Source organism: Odocoileus virginianus, chromosome 25, assembly GCF_023699985.2.
Source record: "Odocoileus virginianus isolate 20LAN1187 ecotype Illinois chromosome 25, Ovbor_1.2, whole genome shotgun sequence".
In the NCBI taxonomy this organism is placed as follows: Eukaryota; Metazoa; Chordata; class Mammalia; order Artiodactyla; family Cervidae; genus Odocoileus; species Odocoileus virginianus.
Genome location: NC_069698.1, coordinates 13,899,010 through 13,917,917, shown reverse-complemented (window position 1 = coordinate 13,917,917; position 18,908 = coordinate 13,899,010). Strand labels below are relative to the sequence as shown.

The 18,908-nt window shown below is 37.1% G+C and overlaps 1 protein-coding gene across 9 annotated transcripts in view; it reads left to right on the top strand.

Moving 5' to 3' along the window:
* The window catches only part of EPHA6 (EPH receptor A6), a 938,174-nt gene that overhangs the window by 807,945 nt on the left and 111,321 nt on the right, over window positions 1–18,908 (top strand). For all 9 annotated transcript variants that reach the window (XM_070455030.1, XM_070455027.1, XM_070455034.1 and 6 more), the window contains one exon: window positions 4,923–5,132. In XM_070455030.1, the coding sequence (XP_070311131.1) occupies window positions 4,923–5,132 (210 nt within the window). The remainder of the gene's footprint in view (window positions 1–4,922; window positions 5,133–18,908) is intronic.

Sequence of the window (18,908 nt, the reverse complement as noted above, 5' to 3'; positions counted from 1 at the left end):
GAGGATATGGAGCAGCAGGAAAAGCCCTTTGCTGGTGGGATGCAAAATGGTACAGCCACGTTGGAAGAGAGTTTGGCAGTTTCTTACACAACTAACCATACTCTTACCATACAATCCAGGTATTGTCCTCCTAGACATTCAGTGAAAGGAGGTGAAAATTTATGTCCATAATAAAGCCTGCAGCTGTATGAACTTCTCAGTTCAGTCAGTTTAGTCACTCAGTCCTGTCCAACTCTTTGAGACCCCATGGACTGCAGCACTGCAGGCTTCCTTGTCCATCACCAACTCCCAGAGCTTGCTCAAACTCATGTCCATCGAGTTGGTGATGCCATCCAACCACCTCACCCTCCGTCTTCCCCTTCTCCTCCTGCCTTCAGTCATTCCAGCATCAGGGTCTTTTCAAATGACTCAATTTTTCACATCAACATCAGGTGGCCAAAGTATTGGAATTTCAGCTTCAACATCAGTCCTTCCAATGAATATCCAGGACTGATTTCCTTTAGGATTGACTGGTTGGATCTACTTCCAGTCCAAGGGACTCTCAAGAGTCTTCTCCAATACCACAGTTCAAAAGCATCAATTCTTCGGCATTCAGCTTTCTTCATAGTCCAACCCTCACATCCATACATGACCACTGGAAAAACTGTAGCTTTAACTAGACAGACCTTTGTTGTCAAAGTACTGTCTCTGCTTTTTAATATGCTATCTAGGTTTGTCATAGCTTTTCTTCCAAGGAGCAAGTGTCTTTTAATTTCGTGGCTGCAGTCACCATCTGCAGTGATTTGGAGCACCAAAAAATAAAGTCTGTCACTGTTTCCACTGTTTTCCCATCTATTTGCCATGAAGTGATGGGACCAGATGCCATGATCTTTGTTTTCTGAATGTTGAGTTTTAAGCCAACTTTTTCACTCTCCTCTTTCACTTTCATCAAGAGGCTCTTTAGTTCTTCTTTGCTTTCTGCCATAAGGGTGGTGTCATATGTGTATCTGAGGTTATTGATATTTCTCCTGGCAATCTTGATTCCAGCTTGTGCTTCCTCCAGCCCAGCGTTTCTCATGATGTACTCTGCATATAAGTTGAATAAGCAGGGTGACAATATACAGCCTTGACCTACTCCTTTTCCTATTTGGAACCAGTCTGTTGTTCCGTGTCCAGTTCTAATAATTGCTTCTTGACCTGCTTAAACAGTCAATAAATAAAACTTCTATAAACAGTTAATAAATGGAAATGTTTATATCAGCTTTGTTTATAATTGCCAAAACTTAGAAGTAATCAAGATGTCCTTTAGTAAGTATATGGGTGAAAAAAAAACTGCATATCCAGACAATGGAATATTACTCAACACTAAAAATAATAAGCTCTCAAGCCATGAAAAGACATGAAGAAATCATCAATGTATATTACTAGGTTAAAGAATCTGAAAGGCTGCATACTGATTCCAAATGTATGACATTCTGGAAAAGACAAAACTATAAAACCATTAAAAAATAAGTGGTTGGTGAGGGAGGGAATGGCAGTAGTAGTGAACAGATGGAACACAGAGAGTTTTTAGAGCAGTGAAAATACTGTTATTGATGCATGTTACTATACATAAACATTATGTGATATTGTAACAATGAGTACATGTCATTATAACTTTGTCCAAAGCCATAGAATGTGCAGCACCAAGAATGAATCCTAATGTTCAAACCATGAACTTTGGGTGATTATGATTTGTTGTTAGAGGTTCATTAATTGTAACAAATGTACTATTCTGGTAAAGGATGTTGATAATTACATGTGGGAAGACCATGTGTGTGTGGAAGGAGAAGGTATATGGGAAATCTCTGTATCATCCTCTTAATTTTGCTTTGAACTTTAAAGTGCTCTTTAAAAAGTCTTTTGTTTTTTAAAGAAATAAATTGATACTTTGTGCCACCCTCAGAACAAGATAGGAAATTAAATTTCAACCTGGCATTGAGTAGCTCTCTCTCCTTATGATGTAGGAGTTTCTTTTGCCTTGATTTTTCAGGAGAGTGAGTGGAGAGTTCTCTGAATTTTATTAAAATTACAAAAACTACATATGATTTTATGCTTTTATTAAGTACCAGGCATTATTGGAATAAGTGATGAGCTGTGTTACTTGTTTTGTATGTGATTCTCACTACAACTCTTAATTAGATTGTAGCATTCTCATTGTAGGGCTTCAGTGGTATCTCAAACACTAAAGAATTTGCCTGCAATGGAGAAGACTTGGGTATGATCCCTGGGTTGGGACGATCCCCTGGCATAGGAAATGGCAACCCCCTCCAGTATTCTTGCCTAGGGAACCCCACGGACAGATGAGCCTGGTGGACTACAGTCCATGGAGTCACAAAGAGTTGGACATGACTGAGCGACTAAGCACGCATGCATTTTCGTTATACAGATAAGGAAACTAACACACTCTAGTTTTCAGACCGTCTAGTATTAACATTTCCTACTATACAGAAATTCTGCCACAACAAGAAATGTGATATCAGGCGACTGACTGATATGTAAAAGAACCATCTCTTTAAAATTAGTGTAATCCTTTCCGGGCCAAAAGAATGAATGTTTTCAAAGGCTTTGAGATTCCTAATAGAGGAGAAGTAGGTAAGGTACATGATAGAAGAGGCAGATTTCATCTAATTGTGCACTGCCTAAGAAGATGGATCAGAAACGTAAAGACCAAATAACAGCAAAGACTTTCATTGTTGGGTTATCTTTTATACATTAATTATATAGAAGCACCTGCTTAAGTGGGATACTCTTGCTGTAGACTGTTTCTTTTATGAAAGCGTTCTTTTCCTTACTCTGCACTTGATTTGGGAGATATTATCATAGAGCTATCAGGGATGTAAGTTGTTGTAGTAAGATGAAATTTATTTTGTTTGTTGTATAAGTTTATTCATTTAACTGATCAATGAATCATCATTGCAACAGAGACGACATCACTGTGATATGGTCAATTCATCCCAATGTTTAACCTACTCTACAGTTTAAATCACATATTTATGAAAAATTCCTTAACTTTGCAAATTTTGAGATACTGTTACGTATGCCTCTACCACCTTATATCAGGTAATTTAGTCCTCTGGTCTCTTAATTAATATTAATTTTAGTATCATTCATAAATAAATGTTACCTGATATATAAAACCAATTTGAAAATCTCACTTCTCTATAACCCCATCAATGACAACAATCTCCAAATAATTAAGTAGAACAGTATGCATTATTTTTCAAACTTAAAATATTTTTATATTCATTTTCTCTACATTTGTACCATAGTGTTTGTATCAGGTCTTACTGGTGCACATAGCCTACATGAATGACAGTTGAATTTTTTTTTTTTACTTAGAAAAATTATTTCAAAAACTAGCTTGTGGTTATCAAAGGGAAGAGTTAGTACAGGAACAAAGGAACAAATTAAGGGTATGGGATTAATATATACAAACTACTATTTAAAATGCATAAGCAACAAGAATATACTGTATGTATACCCTTCATCTTGTAATAATCTAGATTGAAGTATAAAAGTGAAAGAAAGTGAAAATCATTCAGTCATGTCTGACTCTTTGCAACCCTATGGGCTATATAGCCCATGCAATTCTCCAGGCCAGAACACTAGAGTAGGTAGCCTTTCCCTTCTCCAGGGGATCTTCCCAAACCAGGTATCGAACAAGGTCTCCTGCAATGCAGGCAGATTCTTTTCCAGCTGAGCCACAAGGGAAGCCTATAGTGGAGTATAATTTGCAAAAATACTAGATTATGCTATACTACTGAGACGAACACAATATTGTAAATCAATTACACTTCAGTTAAAATATAGTTTTAAATCAAGGTGAGAGGCATAGTTAGTCAGAGGATTGGTTACTATATACCACTGCTGTGCTTAGCTAGTTATTCATATTTCTTTTAATTTCCCTGAGAACTAAAATAGTCCCATTTTCAGTCAACTGCCAACTTTTCTTTCCATTTGCTCTGTACAGTTGTCTCTGGATATTCACAGGGAAGTGGTTCCAAGACCCACCTCAGACACAAAAATATACAGATGCTAAAGTTCCACAGTCAGCCTTGGTATCCGAGAATTCTGTATCTTCCGATACAGTCGACCTAGGACCATAAACACAGTGCTGTACACAATCTGCAAGCTGACGGGACTTGCAGATGCAGAGGGCCAACTAGGTATTTGCTGAAAAAAGTACAGGTATAAGTGGAACTGTGCAGTCCACGCCTTTGTTTAAGGGTCAACTCTATAAGGAAAGATTAGGAAAATCAACTTATTTTCTGTTTGCATGTGGTTTTCATTCTCCTACAACTTTCTAAACTTGTTTATGCAGTTAATTTTTATTTTTCTTTGTTAATTTTTCACAATTTCCAGCAATCAATCACACAACTCTCATCCAATCTCAGATTTTGCTGCCCTGTACAGTCCATAGGGTCACACAGAGTCAGAAATGGTTGGGCGCGCATGTGCGCACGCGCACACACACACACACACACAGATGGTTAGGAGCTAAGTACTATGGAAAGTGAATTCTTTTTTCTTAGAAGTCATCGCTATTATCTTATTTAAATTTAGTTCCCTTTTCTTACTTAGAGTTTTTGAAATCATCTTTTCTGGAAGTTAATTTGGATGCTTTTCTTCTCTCCTTTGTTTTTCCTCCTTTATCACTTCAACCTAGGTTTTCCTTTCCTTTAAATCTCAAACAAATTTTTACTTTTGTTATGAACAAAATGATCAGCAGACTTGGTGCTTACATTAATTGGATCCAGTATAATAAATTCATGAGTTTCATTTAATACACCACACACACACACACACACCCCACCCCTACACAAACAGACATGCAGGAATGCATGCATGCACCCACACTGTACTAAAATAAACTAACGTAAATAACTGTGATTCTCTTTCAGAAACATGATGGTCACTTCACAGTCATCCAGTTGGTTGGTATGCTCCGAGGCATTGCATCAGGAATGAAGTATCTTTCTGACATGGGTTATGTTCACCGAGACCTAGCAGCTAGGAATATACTGGTCAACAGCAACCTAGTGTGCAAAGTTTCTGATTTCGGTCTCTCCCGAGTGCTGGAAGATGATCCAGAAGCTGCTTATACAACAACTGTAAGTTTATCCATCCTTTTCAAATATAGATTGTTTACTTTTATTGTTTGTAATGTTATTAGAGTAATTCCGGTTTGTATTATGGTCTAAAGACAGAAGGAAAAAGTGCCCCAAAATAGTATCTAGACAAGGACTGAGAGACATTGGTTTTCCATGTCAGTTCTGTAAAGAGGTTGGCGGGAATGATTATGGAACATACCTAATGATACATATACAATTAGTGATTTGTAGATAATTTAATCTGCACAAAATTTACTGAGTTTAGATTGCTCTCTTTGACTATATGGTCTCATATCTGGTTATATTTAAGTGCAAAGAAATCTCTTCCTTCACTGAATTTGACACACATTTACATGGACAACTGTTTTATACCTACTTCTAGAGGAGGGTCTCTCTCTCATTTGAATATTGCTAAGCAACCAGTCTTAAACTTACATAGAAAATGTTAAGCCTCTTTGCTCTCAATTATGGAAATGAGGTCATATTTACCGAAAAAGAACATTAAAATATTTTGGCTCACATTTGTCTGTTTTAAGAGATATGTTTTATTTAAGATACAGTATAATGGCAGTTGGGCTTCCCAGATTGCTCAGTAATAAAGAATCTGTGTGCCATAACAGGAGGCGTGGGTTCGATCCCTGCGTGGGAAAGATCCCCTGGAGAAGGAAATGGCAACCCTCTCCAGTATTCTTGCCCAGTCCATGAGATTGCGAAGAGTCAAACACAACTGAGCAACTAAACAATGACAATGATAGTAATGGCAATACTATCCAGAGGTTTTTTTTCTTTTAATTAAAATGAGTAGTTCCATTTCTTATATTCTAAAGACCAAAATGAAATGGAAAAATCATTTTATCACAGTATCTGTAAAACTTATAAAATTCCTTGATTCCGACTTTCAGTTGTGTTCACTTTGTATCAGCCAAGACAAACTTTGCTTTTCTCCTTGATAGTGGTATTTCCTTATAAGGACATTCCTAGTTGAACTGTTGAGTCTCACTATTGACAATACATAACCTGCATAATCACAGTTATTTTAATATCTTAATTCTGTTTACTTTGAATTAGTAAGATCTCTCCAAGCTCCAACTCTTAACCTCCCCTATTCTACATAATATATGAGAAAAGTCACTTTATGCCAACATGGAGATAATTAAAGAAGACATGCTCTATAACCAACATGGGGATATTTAAAGCAAATAATGGAGGAGCATGAGGGGCATGCATTTCATATAGTTTTCATATAGTTGTTTTCATATAGATGGGGGGAGATCTAAGCATCCTTCCTCCTTTACCTCATTCAAGTGTTTCTAAGTTGACTTGACTTTTCGATGTGAATTTTTAAATCTTGAGATGTGTCCAGCTTTGAGAGTAGATATTTTTAATGAAAGTAAGATAAAAGTATTTTAGATCATTCACTATTCTGCCTTTAAGCACTTTAGCATAAATAATTGAGATTTGCCTGGAGATGATGCTTACCTGCTAGTAAAACATAATATGAATTTTCAATCACTTCAATCTTTTTTAAATAAAAGAGTTACTGTTAAAAGTTATGCAGTACAAGGTGAAAAGACAGCCCTCAGATTGGGAGAAAATAATAGCAAATGAAGCAACAGACAAAGGATTAATCTCAAAAATATACAAGCAACTCCTCCAGCTCAACTCCAGAAAAATAAATGACCCAATCAAAAAATGGGCCAAAGAACTCAACAGACATTTCTCCAAGGAAGACATACAGATGGCTTACAAACACACAAAAAGATGCTCAACATCACTCATTATCAGAGAAGTGCAAATCAAAACCACAATGAGGTACCATTATACGCCAGTCAGGATGGCTGCTATCCAAAAGTCTACAAGCAATAAATGCTGGAGAGGGTGTGGAGAAAAGGGAACCCTCTTACACTGTTGGTGGGAATGCAAACTAGTACAGCCACTATGGAGAACAGTGTGGAGATTTCTTAAAAAACAGGAAATAGAACTGCCATATGACCCAGCAATCCCACTTCTGGGCATACACACCAAGGAAACCAGATCTGAAAGAGACACGTGCACCCCAATGTTCATCGCAGCACTGTTTATCATAGCCAGGACATGGAAGCAACCTAGATGCCCGTCAGCAGACGAATGGATAAGGAAGCTGTGGTACATATACACCATGGAATATTACTCAGACATTAAAAAGAATTCATTTGAATCAGTTCTAATGAGATGGATGAAACTGGAGCCCATTATACAGAGTGAAGTAAGCCAGAAAGATAAAGACCATTACAGTATACTAACACATATATATGGAATTTAGAAAGATGGTAACGATAACCCTATATGCAAAACAGAAAAAGAAACACAGATGTACAGAACAGACTTTTGGACTCTGTGGGAGAAGGCGAGGGTGGGATGTTTCAAGAGAACAGCATCGAAACATGTATATTATCTAGGGTGAAACAGATCACCAGCCCAGGTTGGAAGCATGAGACAAGTGCTCGGGCCTGGTGCACTGGGAAGACCCAGAGGGATCGGGTAGAGAGGGAGGTGGGAGGGGGGATCGGAAAGGGGAATACATGTAAATCCATGGCTAATTCATGTCAATGTATGACAAAAACCACTACAATATTGTAAAGTAATTAGCCTCCAACTAATAAAAATAAATGGAAGAAAAAAGTTATGCAGTAAAATCTTTTAAACACTTTCATTTAAAATCATATGATATCCAATGCACTAAATAAAAGAACCTGTGGTGAAAAATATTTTTGATTTTTTTTATTTTGAAAAATGAAATGTTATGCTTTGAGAGCCTATCACAAGAGTCTCTGTCCATCAAGTCATCAATGGTAGAAGTGAGACTGTGCTAAGATATCAATACCATGTGGTAAAATGCATCTTACACTAAGTCTGTGTAGGTGAGCCAGGCCAACCTGAAGAATGACTTGTACTTCAATTGTTCCTTAAGATTTAATGAAGCAAAGAGTGGAAGTGATATGACAGCCTCAGGCACAAAGTCACTCTTGGGTACAGGACCGTGAAACCTAGTAGCTCCCACCAAGCTACATATCATTAGCACAAATAGAAATAAGGGCAGGTTTCTGCACAGAATTTTAATAAAAAATTCAAGAAAAGAAAATGACAGTTTCCTCTAGGTAAATGTAATTCAGCAGCCTAAATATAAAGAAAAACAGGAGAAAAATAGCTATGTTATCAGAAGACTATAATGTGAAGATTTAAATAACTTTTTCAATAAAAAAGTGGTGAACAAATAAACCTTGGAAGAATGAAAAACAATAAAATCCTGGCTTGATAAACCAAATTCATCACTAAGAAAGGAGCTTTGCCATTTGGGACAAATAATAAACTGACTCTTCTAGAAAAGCAATTCTTACTTGACAGATATTATGATATCACTGTCAAAATCAGTCAAATACACAGACTTTTGTAATTCATTTCAGTTCAGTCACTCAGTCCTGTCAGACTCTTTGCAACCCCACAGACTACAGCATGCCAGGCTTCCCTGTCTATCACCAAACCCCGGAGCATGCTCAAACTCATGTCCATTGAGTAAGTGATGCCTTCCAATCATCTCATCCTGTGTCATCCACTTCTCTTCCTGTCTTCAATGTTTCCCAGCATCAGCTTCAAGGTCTTTTCTTCACATCAGGTAGCCAAAGTATTGGAGCTTCAGCTTCAGCATCAGTCCTTCCAATGAATATCCAGGACTGATTTCCTTTAGGATGGACTGGTTGGATCTCCTTGAAGTCCAAGGGACTCTCAAGAGTCTTCTCCAACACCACAGTTCAAAAGCATCAATTCTTCAGCATTCAGCTTTCTTTATGGTCCAAATCTTACATCCGATATGTAACTACTAGAAAAACCATTGCTTTGACTAGATGGACTTTTGTCAGAAAATAATGTCTCTGCTTTTTAATACGCTGTCTAGGTTTCTCATAGCTTTTCTTCCAAGGAGTGAGCGTCTTTTAATTTCATGGCTGCAATCACCATCTGCAGTAATTTTGGAGCTCAAGAAAATGAATAAAGTCTGTCACTGTTTCCACCGTTTCCCCATCTATTTGCCATGAAGTGATGGGACCAGATGCCATAATCTTAGTTTTTTGAATGTTGAGTTTAAAGCCAACATTTTCATTCTCCTCTTTCACTTTCATCAAGAGGTTCTTTAGTTCCTCTTTGTTTCTGCCATAAGAGTGGTATCTCTGCATATCTGAGGTTAGTGATATTTCTCCCAGGAATCTTGATTCCATCTTGTGATTCATCCAGCCTGGCATTTCGCATGTTGTACTCTGAATATAAGTTAAATAAGCTGGGTGACAATATATAGCCTTGTATAACCTTATAAAGGACAATATATTATCCTTTCCCAGTTTGAAACTAGTCCATTGTTCCATGTGTGGTTCTAACTGTTGCTTCTTGACCTGCATACAGATTTCTCAGGAGGCAGGTAAGGTGGTCTGGTATTAACATCTCTTGAAGAATTTTCCAGTTTGTTGTGATCCGCACAGTGAAAGGATTTGGCATAGTCAATAAAGCAGTAGTAGATGTTTTCTGGAACTCTTGCCTTTTTGATGATCCAATGGATATTGGCAATTTGATCTCTGGTTCCTCTGCCTTTTCTAAAACCAGCTTGAACATCTGGAATTTCTAAGTTCACATACTATGGAAGCCTAGCTTGGAGAATTTTGAGCATTACTTTGCTAGCATGTGAAATGAGAGCAATTGTGTGGTCATTTGAACATTTTTTGGCATTGCCTTTCTTTGAGATTGAAATGAAACCTGACCTTTTCCAGTCCTGTGGCCACTGCTGAGTTTTCCAAATTTGCTGGCATATTGAGTGCAGCACTTTCACAGCATTGTCATTTGGATTTGAAATAGCTCAACTGGTATTCCATCACCTCCACTAGCTTTGTTCGTAGTGATGCTTCCAAAGGCCCACTTAACTTCACATTCCAGGATGTTTGGCTCTAAGTGAGTGATAACGCTATCATGGTTATCCTGGTCCTTAAGATCTGTTTTGTATCGTTCTGTGTATTCTTGCCACTTCTTCTTAATATCTTCTGCTTCTTTTAGGTCCATACCATTTCTGTCCTTTATTGTGCCTATCTTTGCATGAAAAGTTCCCTTGGCATCTCTAATTTTCTTGATGAGTTCTCTAGTCTTCCCCATTCTATTGTTTTCCTCTATTTCTTTGCATTGATCATGGAGAAAGGCTTTCTTATCTCTCCTGCTATTCTTTGGAATTCTACATTCAGATGGACATATCTTTCCTTTTCTCCTTGGCTTTCATTTCTCTTCTTTTCTCAGTTATTTGTAAGGCCTCTTCAGACAACCATTTTGCCTTTTGGCATTTCTTTTTCTTGGGGATGGTTTTTGATCACTGCCTCCTGTACAATGATATGAACCTCCATCTGTAGTTCTTCAGGTACTCTTCTATCAGATATAATCCTTTGAATCTTTTTGCCACTTCCACTGTATAATCATAAGACATTTGATTTATAATTCATATATGATTTATTTATGACACTGGTCATACCCGAATGGTCCAATGGTTTTCCCTACTTTCTTCAATTTAAGTCTGAATTTTGAAGAAGGAATTCATGATCTGAGCTGCAGTCATCTCTGGTTTTGCTTTTGCTGATTGTATAGAGCTTGTCCATCTTTGGCTGCAAATAATATAATCAATATATATTCAGTATATCAATATATACTGAATATATATATTATAATCAATCAATATAATCAATCTGATTTCAATGTTGACCATCTGGTGATGTCCATATGTAGAATCATCTCCTCTGTTGTTGGAAGAAGGTGTTTGCTATGACCAGTGAATTCTCTTAGCAAAGCTCTATTAGCCTTTGTACTGCTTCATTTTGTACTCCAAGGCCAAATTTGCCTGCTACTCCAGGTATCTCTTGACTCCTACTTTTGCATTCCAGTCCCCAGTGATGAAAAGGACATCTGTTTTTGGTGTTAGTTCTAAAAGGTCTTACAGGTCTTAGAACCATTCAGCTTCAGCTTCTTCATTATTACTGGTTGGGACATAGACTAGGATCGCTGTGACACTGAATGGTTTGCCTTGGAAATGAACAGAGATCATTATGTCGTTTTTGAGATTGCACCCAAGTACTGCATTTTGGACTCTTTTGTTGACTATGAGGGCTACTGCATTTCTTCTAAGGGATTCTGGCCTACAGTAGTAGATGTAATGGTCATCTGAATTAAATTTGCCCATTCCAGTCCATTTTAGTTCACTTTTTCCTAAAATGTCGATGTTCACTCTTGCCATCCCCTGTTTGAACTCTTCCAGTTTGTCTTAATTCTTGGACCTAACAATCCAGGTTCCTATGCAATATTGTTCTTTACAGCGTTGGACTTTACTTCTATCACCAGTCACATCCACAGCTGTGCACTGTTTTTGCTTTGGCTCCATCTCTTCATTCTTTCTGGAGCTATTTCTCCACCCTTCTCCAGTATCATACTGGGTGGCTACCAACCTGGGGAATTCATCTTTCAGTGTCATGTCTTTTTGCCTTTTCACACTGTTCATGGGGTTCTCAAGGCAAGAATACTGACGTTGTTTGCCATTCCCTTCTCCAGGGGACCACATTTTGTCAGAACTCTCCACCATGACCTGTCCCTCTTGGGTCACCCTACACAGCATGGCTCATAGTTTCATTGAGCTAGACGAGGCTGTGATCTATGTGATCAGCTTGGTTAGTTTTCTGTGATTCTGGTTTTCATTCTGTCTGCCCTCTGATGGATAAGGATACTATGATAGAAGTCAGTCGAAATCAGTCAAATATGCAGACCATTGTAATTAGCTGAAGGGAAAGAAATCAATATGCCAATTTTAGGTTTCCTTAATTCAAAGGGAGAAAAGTGCCCTTGAGCCAACCAGTGTTTATTTGATGGACTAATTCATAGTCAGAAATTCTGACAGTTTTTATTAATTTTTGTCAGTATAAGCTTTTGTAAGGGGGTACTGTAATGATCTGATGTTTAAAAACTATATTCTCCAGAATTAATGTATCCAGATTTTGAGTCCAAATGCCAGAAAGCAAATCCACAACAATGGAGTTGAAAGGGCAACAAAGCTTTACACTAAACCAGAGAGAACATGTGCTAAGTACAGAGCAACAGTACCCAATAATACCCAATAACTGTTGAAGAAGTGAACATCATACATACCGGCTTGGATCCAGGCTGAGAGACCAAAAATTTTAAAGGTGGTTTTCTGGAACAGTGCTGCCAGGAAGCATACACTTCTTTGGGTGAATTGACAATGACAGACTTAAGCATTAATTGATGCTTTCAAATTGTGGTGCTGAAGAAGACTCTCGAGAGTTCCTTGGGCTGCAAGGAGATCAAATCAGTCAATTGTAAAGGAAATCAGTCCTGAATATTCATTGGAAGGACTGATGCTGAAGCTCTGGCTCCAGTACTTTGGCCACCTGATATGAAGAGCCAACTCACTGGAAAAGATCCTGATGCTGGTAAAGATTGAGGGCAAAAGAAGAGGGGAGCAGCAGAGAATGAGATGGTTAGATAGCACCACCAACTCAGCGGATGTGAATTTGAGCAAACTCTGGGAGACAGTGGAGGACAGAGGAGCCTGGAGTACTACAGTCTATGGGGTCTTAAACAGTCAGACACGACTTAGCGGCTGAACAACAAAGCGTTAGATGGAAATAGGATTCAACAATAGCACAGATAATATCTAAAGAATTATTTCCTAAGAAGTCTTATCTTTGGAGCTTAGGAAATAAGGATTTGTGATCATCACAGAGGCCTTGGTAGTGAAACATGTGAAGAAGGTTTGAAGATTATCATACACAGAATAGAAAAGGACTGTGCAAGCAGCTCTAACAAATCTTGAAGCTAGAGAGGACCATCTTGTTCATTTATGCATACCATTAAGAAGCCAAGCCACATTGTGGGAAAACCTCCATCTATCATTTGTGCAAAGCATGCACAAAATCAAACCCTTTGTAGATGTCAGCCCTGTGTCTTTCCAATATGCATTTTAAAGAAAGGACTCTAAGGCCTTAGACTTTGGAAGGCATTATTGAAGACAAGAGACAACTGAGAAACTAATATTGCTGATCAGTTCTCAAGGTTTGGGGTGACTTACAAGTCGTAATTACAAGTAGTAATGAATCCCTTTAGCTTTTTATAAAACCCTAGAGAACAAGATATTTATCTTTTACATGTTTTAATGCTTTCAACAGCAAAATTAATATACTACTTAGTGTCTGCTTAGTTAATTGCTGATAATGACACTAATAAAGAAAATGGAAGAAAGTGATTGAAACTATAAGCACATTGTTTTCAGTAAAATTGCATTGATTTCTTCCCTGATATGACTGTTAATCATAACCCACCAAATGAGTAAACCTAAAACAATCCTTTATGTATAAGAAGAGGAAAAAATTACAATAGACAACAGAAAATGTTACAGACATTGAAGCCGTTATAACAGTGGGCCAGGGTATTCACAGAAGGGAAAATTTTACAAGACCCAAGACAAATTGTTTATAAAAGCACATAGTACATAATATTTTAATACCTACAAACATCTGAAATATATCCAGCCCTTCTAGTGTAAATGCTAATCAATGAGGAATAATGGAAGGCCAGTCACAAATCTCAAGACGTTTGGCCTACATCTTGATGATTAACCATAAATTGTAGGAAATACCAAGTGCTGCTCGTTTTTGTTTTAGCAACATCCAACACTGTCTAATTCAGAGTTATTCTCCCTGCTCCTAGTGATTTTAGAACCAACCCAGGCTAAATTGATTTACTGAGGAAGATCAATCAGCAGATGTTCAGCAAGCGGAAAGCACCATGTTCATTGGCCCATCTTGCTTGTGCAGAAAAAAGACAAAATAAGACAGTGTACACAAAGCTGCTGACTTTAGCCCTTGAGTTTCAGAGATACCATCTTAAGAAATGAAGTCATTCTAATGCTTAACTGCCAGTTTCATCTCTGATGTCAAAAAAAGGCCTTTTTTCTCCCTCTGACAATAGAAAACTGGAAAGAAAAACATTATAAATATAGTGTAAATCACATGAAAACTCTGTGAGAAAGCTTACTTATTCCAAGTATAAGGAGCTTCACATCAATGGCAAATAAATTGAAAAAGATGATCAGTTATTTGTGCTGTTTATGGCAGGCCCTGTTAGCGGCCTACATAGCCTCTCTTGTCATCTTCTCCTTGCTAATAAAATCTTTATTTGGATGTCGATAATGAACTCAGACCCAAAATATAAATCATAATTTATACATATTCATACCATTCTCCTTTGACACTTAAATTTTATTCTTTGAAAAGTCATTTAAATGTAAAGGGAAGTGAGTTTGGCAACTTTGGAGAAACTTTGGGGGTTGAGGTCTACTGTAAATAGGCTTACATGGAAAGCTTTGTAGCATTGGCCATTTCTTTTCTGTGTTGCCTCGAATATAGCTTTGGAAGGACGTGGGCTTGGGACTGTGACAGCCGTCTTTCAGTCCTGAGGCAACAAGCCTAAGGAGACAAACCCAGTGCTCAAAGGAGCACAAAGGAACCTAGTTATCTAGTGAAAATGTTAAGTGTATGTGTCAATACAGAATCCACTTATTCTAGTTATTTGTTTATAATTCAGTTAAATATTTTATTTACTTACGCTCCTGAGAAATGGACCTTCTGTGACTCTGTGACCTGTACCTGCAGACATTCTGATACAGTAATCAACACATAAGAGAACCTCCAGATTGATAGATAATGTAAATAAGAAAATGAAAACATGAGTGATTAAAATGTCACCTCAGTCATACAAACGGACTAGATTATCTAAGCAGACTATAAATATACAGATACTTTGGTGATTCAGTAATCATAATTTATTCATTTAACATGTACTTCTTAATATAATTGGATGCTAAGCTGGTCTGTGGAGAAGACAGACATTAAATAATCACATGTAATTACAGTCTGGGAAACTTTATACAGCCCATTTCTTGAGTGCCTACTATGTGCCAGGTACTGTTCTGGAAATTGAAGATATTGCAGTAAACAAGCTTTTCTTATGGAGTTTACAGCCTTGATAATCTTTATTATAAAGACAATAAACAATTTTTTTTAAAAGGTAAAGATAATAAATGAAGTTTTAAAAGTAAGAGAAAGAGGAATCTCAATCTTAGTGACAGATGCTGGATATATAATAAAATTATAGAAAATAAACTTGAGAAGCTACCTTGGAAGCACAGTCAGAAAATACTTCTTTAATGAGGTATCGTTTGAAATGAGACCTGAAAATTATAAAGGTACCAGCCATGAAAAGATCTGAAGCCAGATGTTCTATGGTGAAAGGAAAGAAATACAGCTCCTAAATCTTAGGGAACAAGTTTGGCATAGTTCAGAAGTAGGAATAAGGCCAGGATGGTTGACCCACTAAGAGATCAGGGACAGGGGTAGGAAACTAAAATTTGAAGGTCGTGGAAAGGAGTAGACTAACTATGAAAGGAATACATTGGAAAATTTTAAGCACCTGATGATATAACAGAAATTTTATTTTCCAAGAGCTCATTCTGCCTGATATGTTGGGAATGAATTGTAGAGGGTCAGAGATAAAGAGCAAAAGATTCATTTGAACCCTTAGGAAATGATGGAAGCTTGGTGTAAGCTGGAATAGAAAACAGAGTGGCAAAGATAGCTGGGATACCTTGTATCAATAGCTCTACCAATATATGTGAGTGTGTGTGTGTCAAAGTGTGTTATTTTTATTTATTAACAAGTAAAGAAATTGAGGCCAAAGAACTTGTGATGTGCTCAAGTCATATGGCTATTACGTTGGAAACAAAGTCAGTTAATTATTGCCATGACATTATTTTTTTTCCATTTGTTTTTATTAGTTGGAGGCTAATTAGTTTACAACATTGCAGTGGTTTTTGTCATACATTGAAATGAATTAGCCATGGATTTACATGTATTCCCCATCCCAGTCCCCCCTCCCACCTCCCTCTCCACCCCATCCCTCTGGGTCTTCCCAGTGCACCAGGCCCGAGCACTTGTCTCATGCATCCAACCTGGGCTGGTGATCTGTTTCACCCTAGATATACATGTTTCGATGCTGTTCTCTTGAAACATCCCACCCTCGCCTTCTCCCACAGAGTCCACAAGTCTGTTCTATACATCTGAGTCTCTTTTTCTTTTTTTGCATATAGGGTTATGGAGCCCATTATACAGAGCAAAGTAAGCCAGAAAGATAAAGACCATTACAGTATACTAACACATATATATGGAATTTAGAAAGATGGTAACGATAACCCTATATGCCATGACATTATTAAAGGAGAGAATCTGTTCCACAATTGGATCGTCCTTCTATTACAAAACTTCCCACTGCAATTTCTCTCTTGTTGTATACAAACTTCCTTCTGTTTCTCATCTCTGAAGCCCATGCAGAAGGTAATGGATAGCAGTAGTTGAAAGTCTCTGAAGATTTGAAAAATAAGGAGAATGATCTCTTAGTCTCTGGTAATATATATTGCAAATGCACAGATATCTCAAAATGTCTATTTTTCTTTTGTTTATTGAACTGTTAAAATTATTCTGCAATGAATATTTTACATTCATGCCAAGGGAAAGAAACAATGTATGTTATAGAAATAGAGAAATACCTCCTGGGAGAGTGCCAGGACAAGTGAATAGGCAACATGTTTGCTCGATTGTTTTCATGTAACTTTTCTAAACAGAAAGATGGCTGTAGGTCATTTCACTTTGCAACAATTTTAAACTAAATGATGAAGAGATTAAGGAAATGAACATTACCATTACTGATTTTTTAAATGGAATTCTGGGCAATATTCCAAGAAGCCTCAGATTCTTCCACAGAGTTTCAAATTCAATACCTGGCCCTTAATTGTCACCCCAGGGCCTACCATTACTCCCCACAATCATCAACTTTTCCAAGCCTATGAACAGTCCTTAGGAAATCAAAAGCTAGAGAAAGTGCTATCGAATTTTGAAGTGTACTTTCAAGAAACACAGAATTGAATTTCAAACATTGAAAAATTTATCTGCATCCTTGTCAAGAAATAAATGTTTTTTCCCCTTTTTCTCTGTTTATCACCTGACTGCCCCTTGGTTGCTTTATGCTCACTACTTACTCATCATGTTTTCTTAGGGCATCATGGTTTACTTACAGGCCACTGCAAAGAACTTCCCCCAAATTCTCCTTGGACCTCTCGCTCTGCAAGGAACAGCTCTGAATGCATTCATGTTCCATAATTATTAGCATTTTTCAGATCATGACTGTTCTAATTAACATAAACACACCAAGTTTCACTATTCCCAGTTTTGCTTCTTTAAACTTGCAGTAAGAACAGAGTGTTATTATATGAAGCATGCACATCATTCAGTTGTTTAACCATGCTCTTAATCAATGTATAATATGTGTCACAAATAGGCAGCTGCTAAATGAATTATACATAAAAATAATGTTTTTGAGATTACTCTTGCCTGGATATTTTGCATAATTTGGCTCCTAACACATTCTGATCCTTAATTCTCTTTTTTAATAGAAACTAAATCATTACCTTGTTCTTTTTAGTTGTTCAAAACTTTGTTTTTCCTATATGCTATAAAAGTAAAGGGAAGGCAACATTTCTAATTTTAGTGTTTATAGCATATAATTTTCTGAGAGCCAAGATCTCATTCTCTTTTCTTTCTCACTTTTCCTGGTTAAGTTGCAAACATATTTGCCTTTAAAAATAGCTGCTACTAAGAAAAGCATAAATTCAATAGAACCAAGTTGTATTATTAATAGAAAATAACTAATAAAAGCAAGGGGTAAGCTATATGCCCTCATATACACCCCACCCTCCATAGAATTTCATAATCAAGGCATTACAATATTAAATAAAGAAGAAAACACTATAGACATAATACGGTAGAATGCACAGTGGGTGATAAACTTGGAATTTATAGCCACATCTTGAATAGACTTGTTAAAACTGTCTCCTCTCTACAGATATATAAAAATCAACAAGATAATAAGTTAAAATATGGATTATAGCTGCTATTAAGATGAACAGCATAAAAAATCACCTAAGGCACTTGTTTAAAATGCTAATTCCCGATTCCCAGCCCCAGAGAGTCATTTTCATTCCATAGTTCTGGGGGAGGAGTAGCAAGGCACGATCTGGAAATCTGTGTTTTTAATAAACACCCAGGTGTTTGTGAAACAGGCCATCTGAAAGCCCATTTTGCTTAACTGCCCTAATATAATCTAGACACATATCCGATTATTCCTCCCCCAGCCTTACATGTCGTTAAATAAGACAGAAGTCACAAGCAGGTAAAAGATTTGTCCAAATAGTGGGAAAAGGGTGGGATAGAGGGAAGTTGAGAGTCATGGGCGGTGTTCACGCTAAGAGACCTTATTCTTTTAATATATATTCCATGTAACCCCAGGATTTTGTTTCAGTTTCTTATAGGAGAGGGTTTATGGTATCAAATATGCTTACTAGTAAAAAGTGAAATTGTTAGCCCTGATGTTAATTTTTTATTCCATTGTTAACCTTTGTTTTAATGGCCTCAGTAGCCTCCACTTTGCCACCTTCATATAGCTTCTTCTCTTTAGGTTATCTGTGATGGTCATTTTTTTTCCAGTAAACTGTCATTTATTGACTGATGTAGAAAAGGTATGCCCCTCTTTGGGAACTTATGCAAGGCCTGTAAGTTCTGTGAAAATAAATCATGAAATAACTGTAACCTGTGGCCAAAA